The 12,154-nt window shown below is 38.8% G+C and overlaps 1 protein-coding gene across 4 annotated transcripts in view; it reads left to right on the forward strand.

The window, feature by feature from the left end:
* Positions 1-12,154, forward strand: part of PRRC2C (proline rich coiled-coil 2C) — an 82,199-nt gene that overhangs the window by 14,180 nt on the left and 55,865 nt on the right. For 2 of the 4 annotated variants that reach the window (XM_019647931.1, XM_019647948.1), the window contains exons 2-5: positions 7,727-7,892; positions 8,672-8,849; positions 10,051-10,160; positions 11,216-11,341. In XM_019647931.1, the coding sequence (XP_019503476.1) occupies positions 7,781-7,892; positions 8,672-8,849; positions 10,051-10,160; positions 11,216-11,341 (526 nt within the window). In that variant the 5' untranslated portion in view covers positions 7,727-7,780. The remainder of the gene's footprint in view (positions 1-7,726; positions 7,893-8,671; positions 8,850-10,050; positions 10,161-11,215; positions 11,342-12,154) is intronic. The other 2 variants (XM_019647956.1, XM_019647938.1) reach the window with 1 other exon arrangement.

A 12,154-nucleotide genomic window follows, 5' to 3' on the forward strand; every position in this document is an offset into this window, starting at 1 on the left:
CACACATACACACACGGTGAGCAGAAATGTCAGAAGAAGCATATTAAGAGTGTAGGAGACATACAGAAATGTGTTTTATTTATACAGGGATGGAGGAATGAAAGGGAGGTGAGCAGGTTGGTAAGATACAAAATTGCAGAAATCAGTAGCCCTGATAAATAATGAAAAACAAGGGCCTGCTGAGTGGCTCAGTTGGTTAAGAGCTCGCTCAAGGGTGTAAGCTCTGAGCAACAGCGTTACCGGTTCAATTCCTGGCCCTAGCTGAACTGCCAACAGATAGCAGGATGGCTCAGCTAAAAAAAAAACACATGATGTAATAATAGAGCTTATATCAAAGCAGAAAATGTCAGAATAGCCAAAGAATCAACAAATAGTCTTTTTGTTCCAGGGGTTGTAGATAAAAAAGCAGTTTTCAGATTCTTGTGGCTACAAAGTTAACCAATAGACAAAACTTGAAATGTAGACGAGAATCAATTGAAAATGAAAAACACACCTATCTTGAAAAAGGAGGAACTCAAAATGAAACTTGCAAAATGAACACGGAAAACACCTCATATCAAAAACATGTATGTAGTATACAACCACATGATTCAGAGGAATGCTCTTAATTACTTTTATTACCAGACAAAACAATAAATTTAAAAAGTTATCTCCCCCCAAAAATAGAAATCAAAATAAAAACAAAATTGATAAATCCACGAGCTAGCTATTTTGGAAAAAATATATTAGCTGAATCACTCTAATTTTAAGTTAAAACTAAGAATGAAAAAAATGGCATAAAAGACATATGACTAGAAGGCTTGAGAAGTAAGGGTTTTTGAGGAAATAGGAATTACCAAATTTGGCTCAGAATAGAAAAAAACAGTTATTCAAAAGCTGGCTACCCCAAAGAAGTGTCTGGCCCAGGCAGTTTCACAGGGGAATTCTGGTGTCATTTAACAGAGGCATTTCTCATGCTATTTACAGTGAACTAAAGGCAGGGATTGGCATTTAACATCTGGCCTGTGGCCTGTTTTCTATGGCCTGGGAAATAAGAATGTTGTAGAATGCAGAAGTATAACTTAAACCAAGTCTAAGAATCTATCCTGAAGAAATACTAATTTAAGTGTGTAAAATACACATACAAGGATGCTAACTGCAATATGGTATGTGATAAAATTTATAACATGTCAGTTGTTAAGTATTCCATCCTTTAAAACATATTTATTGAACACCTACTATGTATACTATTTTGTGGACTGGAAGATATAGGAGACAAAAATCTCTCCTGGGCCTTACTTTCTAGTGTAATGATTCCAATACATCACTTCAGATGGTGACAAATGCTGTGAATAAAACCAACAGGACAATAAGATCAAGTTAGAGGGCCTTATAAATACACCACAGAGTGGTTGTCCAGTTGCCAGTTGGACACGTGGGTTGTTCTCAGTTTTTGCCTATTACAAATAATACTACCACAAACCAGTGCAAGTCTTTATTGGACATGTTTTTATTTCGATTGTGTAAATAATAGGAGTGGAATGGGGCCGGGCGAGGTGGTGCAGATCTTATGGTTGGTGGATTTTTTTTCCTTTTTATAAAACTGCCAAACTGTTTTCCCAAGGGTTGTAACACCTCATGTTCCTGTGAACAAACTCTGGAAGTTCCAGTGCCTCTATGTCCTTGTCAACACTTGGTGTCATTGTTCTGTCACTTTAGCCCCTGCTGGAGAAGTGAGGAAGTATCACCATGGTTTCAATTTACATTTCCCAAATACTAATGCTGAAATGCTGAACGTCTTTTCATGTGTTTATTTGCCATTTGTATATCTCTGGTAAAGTGTCAAATTCTGTGCCTTTTTTAAAAAATTGGGTTGCTTTTTTGTTGTTGTTGCGTCCTGAAAGTTTTATATATATTCTGGATAAAAGTCCTTTATCAGATATGATTCACAGGTTTTTTTCCTCTGACAGTGGCCTATCTTTTCATTCTCAGCACTATCTTTCAAAAAGCTAAAGTCCAATTTATAAATTTCATCTTTTATGACTTTTGCTTTCAGTATACTAAGAAGTCTTTAACCCAGGGTTCGACTTTTCATAGTTTTAGTTTTACGTTTTGCCTATGGTTCTGTTTCAAAAATTGATATATAACTAACATATAACATATAAGTTTTAAAGTATACATGTTGATTTGATGCTTTTGTATATTGCAGTATGATTACCACTGTAACCTTAGCTGACACCTCCATCTGGTTACATAATTTTCTTTCTTTTTTGTGGTGAGAACATTTAAATTCTCTTAGCAACTTTGAAGTATATGATACAGTATTGTTGACTGTAAACATGATGCTGTATCAGATTCCAGAACTTACTCATCTTCTAAGTTCAAGTCTGTGTACCCTTTGCTGTGGCCCGTTTTGAGTTGAGTTTTGTGTATGGTGTGAAGTACAGATCAGAGTTCATTTCTTAATATTATGTATACACAGTTGCACTAGTGCCATTTGTTGAAAAAACCATTCCTTATCCATTGAAGTTTCTTTGCATTTATTTGTCAAAAACCAGATGCCTGTGTGTATTTATATTCCTAAACTGTATTCTTTTCCATTGACCCATCTGTTTTTACACCAACACCACATTATCTTCATTGCTGCTTTTACACATCTTAAAATCAGGTGACATCGACCCTCCGCCTTTATTCTCCTTTTCAAACTATTTTGGTTATTCTAGATCCTGTCCATTTTGTTATGGATTTTAGAATCAGCTTGACAAATTCAAACGCCAGCCCACTCCTCCCCAATTTTTTTTCCTGAGATTTTGTTTCGGATTGCTTTGAATCTATAGATCTATTTGGCAAGAACTGACATCTTAATTTTGGGTCTTTTGACCTGTAAACACAGCATACATATCTCCATGTATCTAGGTCTTCTTTAATGTCTTCTAGTTTTCAGTATACAAATTTTACACAATTTTTGTCAACTGAACCCCTAAATATTTTTATTTTAATTGCTATCATAAGTTGTACTTTAATTTCAATTTCTGATTGCTCATTGCTGTTTTCTTCTTATTGAACATGTAGAATGCAGTTATAGTAAAGTAACTTAATATTCTTGTCCTATAAATCTAATATCTGGGTAACTAGGCTTGTTTCAGTTGATTGAGTCTTCTCTTTAATATGGTTCGTTTTTTTTATGGTTTGTATTTTCCTGCTTCTTTGCCTGCATGATAATTTTTCATTGGATGCCACAGTGTGGGTTTTACACGAGGATGCTGGATATATTTTCATTTTTTATAAATATTCTTTAAGTTTGGGACTCAGTTACCTGGAAACAGTTTGCTCATTTTGAGTGTTGTTGGAAGATTTGCTAGGCAAGACCAGAGCAATGTTTCCTTTACAGCAGCGGTTCTCAACCTTCCTAATGCCGCGACCCCTTAATACAGTTCCTCATATTGTGGTGACCCCCAACCATAAAATTACTTTCGTTGCTACTCTATAACTGTAATTTTGCTACTCTTATGAATCGTAATGTAAATATCTTTTTGTTTTCCGATGGTCTTAGGCGACCCCTGTGAAAGGGTCGTTCAACCCCCAAAGGGGTCGCGACCCACAGGTTGAGAACCGCTGCTTTAGAGTATTTTACCTCCACTGAGGTGCGGCATTTCCGAATACTCTTACCCATGTGTGCCCAGTGAATTACGGTGAGAACAGGCACTGTTCCCAGCCCTTTGTGAGCAGCAGGCTCTGTTTCCCTCTGATCATTCCAGGCGGTTCTTTCCTAGCTTTGGGGAGTTGACACTCACACGAGCAGATTAGTATTCTGCTGAATACTCAGAGGGGGTCCTCTGCAGATCTGTAGCATTTTCTGCTTGTATCTCTCTTCTTTCCAGTATTATATCTGTGCTGCCTTGGTCACCCTGATCTCAGCCTCATTGATTTTCACCTTAGGAAATATAGCAGCTTCCATTCTCATTGCCATGCCCTGGGAACTCTCCCCGCAGGCAGTAAGTTCAGGAAGCCATACTGCTCACTTCATTTGTTTCCCATCTGTTAGGGATCACTGCCCTTCCTTGCTGTGTATCCATGATTCTTTGATTCATTTTAGGCATCCAAACAGGAATGACATTTTAAAAAAACATTTTTAATTATACAAAGTGAGGCTAAGTCTTGATGGGACTTACTCTGGATTTGTTGGCTACTTCTGATACTTTGTCCTAAAAGTAATTTTAATTTTTGAACTAGTCATTGGCTTTTCTCTCAAGTATCTGTTGAATGAAGTTTCAATCTAATCGAGGGTTTCAGCGTGTCTCCCAAGCCTTTTAGAAGCAAGATAACCAGAAAGATAATAGGCTAAATTAAACTGGCTTTAAACTAAAAGTGCCCACGTCTATAAACGACAGACCACTATGGTGGAAATGGACGCTCTGCTTTATTCAGTCTTATAGTTTATGGCTATAATTCTTTGTCTTTAGAAATACATATTCTTTTATAGCAATAGATAATGTTTAATGATAGGTTGGCTTTGTCTTTTGATTGAATTGTCTTTTGATTTTTGTTTGTTTATTTACACTAACCAGTTGTGTGTTATGATTTACTTTTTTTCTGGTATGATAGGTTCTATAAAACCATAAAAACAAGAGAGACTCATAAGTATACAAAACGTGAATTTATTTTCTGTTCTGGTTGCCTGAGAATCTGATGCTTTGTCCAGCTTTCTCACCTCAGTCCACTCAGCATGTATTTGTTTGCTTCTTGTTTGGGAAAAGAGCGTGTCCTAAAGGGAATATTATAGACAGTAGTTTCATCATAGAAAAGGAAACTTTTTACAGAGTTTCCTTAACAAGAACTACTCATACGAATTTTATAATATACTTGCAGGAACTTTTACTTTGACCTTATGTAGAACCTGTATTTTGTGGCTTTTGGGGTCAGTTGCTTGTTCTGTTTTTGTATTTGGAAATTCCTTATCTATAGGAAAATTTTTGGTTTTGTTTTGCTTTTAGATAGGAAAATTAAGGTTCGTTTTATGATTCTTTCCAAGCCCGAATGTTTTGTGATGGTTAGAACTTAGATATTCTGTCACCCTGTGGTTGAATTGCATAGTTACATTGTTTTCCTTGTGTAATTGAGGACCCCCTACCTTGTTAACTTTTGTTTACTTAAGAACTTAAACATTTGGATACATTTATTTATTGGTGTTATTTCTCTTAGTGAATTGACTGTTCGTAGCATTACTTTTGGGGTTTCTTCAAGTTTTTTTGTTGTTTTTTAATTTGTTGAGTACTTACACAGCATTCACATTTTGTCAAATGTTGATATAATTTGTCTGTTGACTGTCGTTTTAATTTTTCTAACTGCCATTTTCCTGTCATGCTGTGCAGAATATTTGGTAGGCTTGTTCTGAAACCCTTAATGTAAAATAGATGCCTGTGTCTAGGTTGAACATATAAATAAAGTTGAAACTTTATTTCAAGCAAAGAAGAAATGTGAATAGCAGTAGGATATAGTATTCAGGAGCACAGAGTTCTGGGCTGGAGATATAAATTTTGGATGATCAATTGCTAGTTGAAACCATAGGAGTGGGTGAGATTTTCCTACAGAGAAGAGTTTAGAATGAGAATGAGAAAGGAAATGAGAACAGGATGGACAGCGCAGGTGGATGGACTGGCCTTAGATGGGATGGAAGGAGAGATACACTTCCTTTATTGCAGTGATTTGTGGACTGCTCTCATATTAGAATCCCCAGAGGAGCTTTGTCCAAGTAAGGACTGATGCCCAGGCGCCATCCGACACCCCAGATCCTGGTGTGTTTGAAACCCCCTAGTGATTTAACGTGCAGGAAGGATTAAGAAGAACCATTGCTTAGAATATATCTGCTTATAATAAGTAAGTGGGTCCTAAACTTTTGTATGTCGCAGAATCACCTGGAGGACTTGCTAAAGCAGTGCTGGGCCTCACGCATTCTCAGTGTGATTCAGTAGGTCTAGCATGGGCCTGAGAATTTGCATTTCTAACAAGTTTCTAGGTGATGCTGGGAACCACTGTAGGTGGAGGAAGAGAAGCTTTGGGAAAGATGAATGCAGGTACAGGTGGGCTCCTGGCTTTGCCCCTAGGAAGGCTCAGGAGTGTCTTTCTTGATACTGCTTTGTTTCTGATGTAAACACATGAAGGTCTCCACTAAGAGACCTTAGTGGGTAGGTGTGTTGTTGAGAGGTTTGAGGGTTCTTAGGTGTTACATTGCCATCAAATGAGGGTGAGAGAACAAGTTGACTGTAGTTCTTGATACATCAGTTACTTTTTTTCACCGTAAGAAAGATCTTGAATCTTAATTATGTCGTCTATTGAGTATGCACTGCCCTCTTTTGTCACATATAGATGAATAATAGTCTTCCTATAGCTTTGTCCATGTTACTGGTGAATATCTGTCAGCAAAGGTGCATTCTGGGAGTCCGGCTCTCTCTACACCATCGACATTGTTAGCACCCTTGGGGTGTAATTAATTATATACATTGTTGCACATACGATAGTAAGTTGTCTTTTTATATTAGTGTTGTTTTGATTACAGGGGAGTTTTTTTCAGTTTGTCTCAGGAAAATGTGGTTTATTATAAATGTATACTTGGAGAGCTGAGTGGTTATGAGGAGGAGGTGGCATGGTGTGATGGACTGACCCAGAAGCCTGATTTCAAATCCAATCTCGTTGACCTCTGAACATCAGTTTCCTCATCTATAAAATCAGGATACTAGCTATATCATAAGAGATTCCAAGATTCTTGATCAACTTAATGGAACTGCACAATTACTGAGTGTGGCAGTTGATATGTATATAAAACCACATCTCTGCGTGTGGTGCTCATCTTGCGATATGACAAATGTAAAGCCAGTCGATAAAATGATTTTTATTTATTTTATTTTTTAAAGATTTTATTAGGGAATTGGGGGAGGGGAACAGACAAGTTGCTGTCCTTTTGTTCTTCAGTCTAGTTGTGGAGGATGTCGCTTCACTGGCCCATGTTGGTATTATCATTGNTTTTGTTCTTCAGTCTAGTTGTGGAGGATGTCGCTTCACTGGCCCATGTTGGTATTATCATTGCGCTCTTCCCAGGTAAGGCAGTTGCTCGCCAGCCATTGGATGGCCATTCACAGCAGCTCGCGAAAGTTCACACCTGCTGCCAGCCAGCCCCACTGCAGCCTACGCCGTAGCAGGCGACTCACGACAGCCCAGGTTGAGCCTGTTATTCACCATCTTAGCTGTAGAGGGCGCAGCGTCACTGGCCCTCATGTGGGATCTGAACCGGGGGCTTGCTGCTCAGAGCTGGTGTCCCAAACCAACTGCTAACCAATGTGCCACTCGGCTGGCCCGATAAAATGATTTTTATGATGTTAGGGTTCACACAGGCATCCCTTGACTTTTAATGCTTTTTGCGTGGTGTACCTATTACCTGTTCTGCATTGTCTTTAACTCCCGTACTTCAGCTCTCGATGCTTTTAGCTCTTGATGATTTCTTGGTAGAATTCCCCACCTCTGCCCTACTCCCACTCTAACCCCTCAAAACAAACAAACAAACCCCTAAGGCTGATGTGTGTATACCTCAATCGAGGGGAAATTGTATGAGAGATAATTAGTGTTATTGATACGTTACTGAAGAATGATTTAATTTTGTGTTTTTATTTTTCAGAATTTCTGTGAACATTTGGATTTACTTGGTTTTAGTAAGCTGATACATTCTTCATTTTCTTTCTTATGTGCATCTCAGACTGGTTTTAAGGGGTGTGACAAGAGGTTTCGGACTCGATGAGTCTCCACCGAAATGTCGGAGAAGTCAGGCCAGAGCACAAAAGCAAAGGATGGGAAAAAGTATGCAACACTCAGTTTATTTAATACTTACAAGGGTAAATCATTAGAGACACAGAAAACCACAGGTGAGTAAAATCAAGTGGCATTTACAGTTCTGTATGCTTTTCATGCTTTGGCTCCTGTGAATGGTACTCTGTAGCTATCGCCCTTAGAAACTAGGACAAACCCATGTTAATGCAGCCCTGGTCACATGGGGCTTTTTATGTGCACACACATTTTTCACGGGATAAGAATTAAATATCTTACAATTAAAAATTAGAAATATGTTTGTTTTTTCTTGTTTGTTGTCAGCAGAAAATGAGTAGAATTGTGTGGTTCCAAAGAGGAAACGCAGTCAATGAGATTGGTAGGCATAGAGCTATATATTAGTATTTATTACCACTTCAGGTTATGGACTAGAGAGTCCTGTGGTGTTTTGTTTTGTTTTGTTGTTGATACCTCGGAACTAGTGTTCATGAAAAGTGAAAACTGGACCACATGTTACATTAGCAGTGTTTGTTATGACTTAGAGTCAGCGTATTATTCTTCAACAGACTAAGTTTTGGGGTTGAAATGGATTTCCTGAAAAAATGTCAAAGCCAGCATTGTCAGTGTTTACTTTTCATAGTTTGCAGAGTTTATTGTTAGAGTTTTTAAGGGATCTGGTCAGCAGCTCTGATAGTTAATTCTAATATAATTTCTACATGGGATTTTGTTGCAGATGTGTGGCTCAGTTTAAAAATTCTTATCTTAAACTATTAGGAAATAATAGTTCAAGATTCCATTAATTTCTATTTCTATATTTTAAGAATAAATCGGATGGTAAAATAGATGTTCTAAGAAAGTTGATGTTATCGATCTTTAGTTGCAGCTCGACATGGATTACAGAGTCTTGGAAAAGTTGGTATTTCCCGGCGAATGCCTCCACCTGCTAACCTGCCAAGTCTCAAAGCCGAAAACAAAGGCAACGATCCGAATGTGAACATTGTCCCTAAAGACGGCACAGGCTGGGCGTCCAAGCAAGAGCAACACGAGGAGGAAAAGTAAGTGGTGTCACCTTCTGTACGGGGAACGTGCTGGCATTCCTGCTGGGTGCTGCTGTAGGTGTATTACGTGTAGTCAGCTTTCCGTTCATGTTCCCGGTGAGTGGGTTTAGTGACACTATTTCCATGTGTCAAGATAGAGCAGGTGACAATGGCAAGTCACCACTTTTCTTACCTGCTTTGCCAGGTTCCCTCCTCCCCCACACCCACTAAATCAGGCACTCTCTTTCTAATGTGGTTAGAAGTTGATTCTGTTAAATAATTCCCATGAAGCTAAGGATTTCTGTCTTCCCTCTTCCTGAAATTATGCCTGATGCACATCGTAAGTGCTGAGGTAATGGTATTTGAGTGAAAGCTGAGTTAGAATTAATAATACCCCTAGTCATCGTCATTCAACAAACATTTAACATTCTGTATGTCAAGGATTATGCTGGGCTCTTAGTTTATTGAATGACCAAGTTAAGTAGTGGTAATTTTTAAAAATAAGGCAAGCAATTGGGTACTTGGTGTTTTTTGCCTTTATCTGTTATTAATCTCCTGTTCTCTGGTTTGGGGAGCTGCTGGAGTAAAGGTTATCAAAGACTGGCTGTTCTCTGCTTCTTAGTTGTGGAATTTTTTGTAGTAGCAAGTCACTCAGAGGTCTGAGCACATTTCTTCAGTCTCTTAGCGACCTTTTCCATTTTTAAGCGTTAACTCGTTACAAGGATTGACTGAAACTGTAGACGCTTTTGGAAACACCCTTTACTTGTGGGGGTGCACCAGGCAGGTTGGTGTTACGTCCAAATAACAGCGCTAAGTACAGTGGGGAGCGTGTGACTGCCACACGGAGAGCTTGGTTAGCCTCCCCTGGCTAATCCACCAGCCCAGGCCGTAGGTATGCCTGAACTGTTATTTCTAATTATACACGCTCCCTTATTCAAAACATATTTCTGGGAGCCTGAGTGTTGTGGTTTTTTTGTTTTTTTATATACAAAATGAAAAGCAGAGCTGTCTTCTCCTTGGGTTATTCAGAGGTAGAAAAGAACAGGACAAAAATAGCAGCTCTTCATTTAAAGGAATGTGGCAGAGAGAAAGCATTTGTGGAGGCTGCATCTAGGAGTAAACATGGAGCCACAATAACACATTCACCTTAAATATAATATTCATCTTATTTCATTTAAATATATAATATCTGAAATAATGGATCCATATTTTTTTTAAGAGCACCAGAAGTTCCACCAGCACAGCCGAAACCTGGAGTGGCACCTCCCCCAGAAGTAGCACCTGCTCCCAAATCCTGGGCCAGTAACAAGCCAGGTGGGCAAGGAGATGGTAAGTGGACGTGACTGGGGAAACGGGTCAGGCCAGGGCGTCACTGGACAGCCAGGCAGGAGATAAGGGGCTGGTATTGTGTTTCGGCAGGGACGGAGAGCATTGTCAAAGGATGTGCTCAGCCTCTCAAAAGGCGTCTTAAAAACCTCTTGGGCTAGGTACTTTCAGTGTCAAGAGCTTGTGTGACCCAATGATGGGGGTTAAAAAAAGGGTCTTTACGAAACCCTGTGTCCCACGTTATATCTTGACCCTACTTGACCAGACAAAACCTTGTACTTAACTCTGAGACCTACGCACCCAGACACTGCATGGTTGCTTGAAACCATATTCACTTTCAGCTGTGCCCCCAACCTCTCTGTTTCAAATGTGTCGCCCACGATTTCCGTGGTAGAGAAGAGCAGAGAGTAGCCATAAAGTGTGGCTGCTGTAACGCTGTCTTCCCCCCAAGGAGCAGTGGACTCCCCAGCAAACATTCTGCACTTGCAAAACAGGAAATGTCTATAAAACATTGTGTGGAGAAAAACTAGGCCCTGAAGCTAATAAAATCAGCTCTTTTAATTTACAGGAGTATAAAAAGAAGCAGGCAGGTGGGCGAATAGTGAGGTGTGACCAGTATCTCAGCAGTAAATTAAACGGAGGCATGTTAGCCTCACTGTGGTATTTGAGCATTCCTTCTTAAATTCCATCTCAGTAATATCATTTGAACTGATTCTCCGAGTTATTAGCAAAGGGATGTGACTTGTATTGAAAATGTAAGGAGTCATAATAAGAAACAGAAGTGAACCTCCTTACCCCCCCCCTCATCCTCTTTAATGAGTCCCCTGGAACAGTGTCTGGTGGGTTCCTTTCTTAGATTTTTATCTCCTAATGGCTGTTTATTAACTTTCTAAGGGATTCTAACTCTACATAAATGTAAAAGTTTTATGGGTGTGAATAGTCATCATTGAATTGTGGAATCATTTATCAGAAAAAAGTCAGAGAACTCTATCCTAGGAGGGTTTTTTAATTAACTTCAGTATGGAAGTTACATTTAATGTTTTTTTAAAAATCTATAGGAATCCAGGTGAATAGTCATTTTCAGCAAGAATTTCCCAGCCTGCAGGCAGCTGGGGATCAGGAAAAAAAAGAAAAAGAAGGAAATGATGACAACTATGGACCTGGACCCAGTCTACGCCCACCAAGTAAGAGTACTTTCTATTTAGTAAAAATACAGACTGAGATTATATTTGTGTTTTATCTTGTGATGTCACTTCTTGCCGACTAGTGCTCACATACGACTTGCCTCCTTAAAAAGGTGGACAGTAACTATTGGGTTGTCGGAAAAGTCATGACATTTTTTCTATGTTTTTCATTGCAAAATGCGTCATGACTTTTCTGAGAACCCAATAGTTGCCACTCAAGTGTGGTTTCTACACAAACAGCATCAGTACAACTCGAGAACTTGCTGGAAGTGTAGGTCTAAACAGGATTCTTCAGTGACATATTTGAACATTGACATTTGGTCACTTTTATAATAGTAAAATTTTTTGAGCAAACCTCCCCAGCATACAAGTATTTATTTATAAATTATATCCATTTACTTGCTACTCCATTAATATTCAGGGATCCGTTGCTTTCTGAAGTCAAACCCAAACCCAGGAACCAAATCAGCTTGCATAGTGAGGGGTACTTGTATTGTGTACATTATAAAGCAAACACTAGAAATGTAAAATCTTCGAGAGATTTTTAAATGGTTTATTAATTGTCATTACCAAATATCCCCAAGGACCTGTCTACATGGGGAGGTTCCTCGTAACAATGATGATTACAAGTCCGTATTTCTGAAATCCGGGTGCATTTCACAATTCTTTTTGCTCATTTCTTGTCAGGTCTGGGTAAACCCTCTTTCAGTCTTAGTTTTATTTATTATTTTTTTTTATTTTATTTTTTTTTAAAGATTTTTATTGGGGAATTGGGGGGATGGGAACAGTGCTGGGGAATTGGGGAAAGGGGAA

Source organism: Hipposideros armiger, unplaced genomic scaffold, assembly GCF_001890085.2.
Source record: "Hipposideros armiger isolate ML-2016 unplaced genomic scaffold, ASM189008v1 scaffold_6, whole genome shotgun sequence".
In the NCBI taxonomy this organism is placed as follows: domain Eukaryota; kingdom Metazoa; phylum Chordata; class Mammalia; order Chiroptera; family Hipposideridae; genus Hipposideros; species Hipposideros armiger.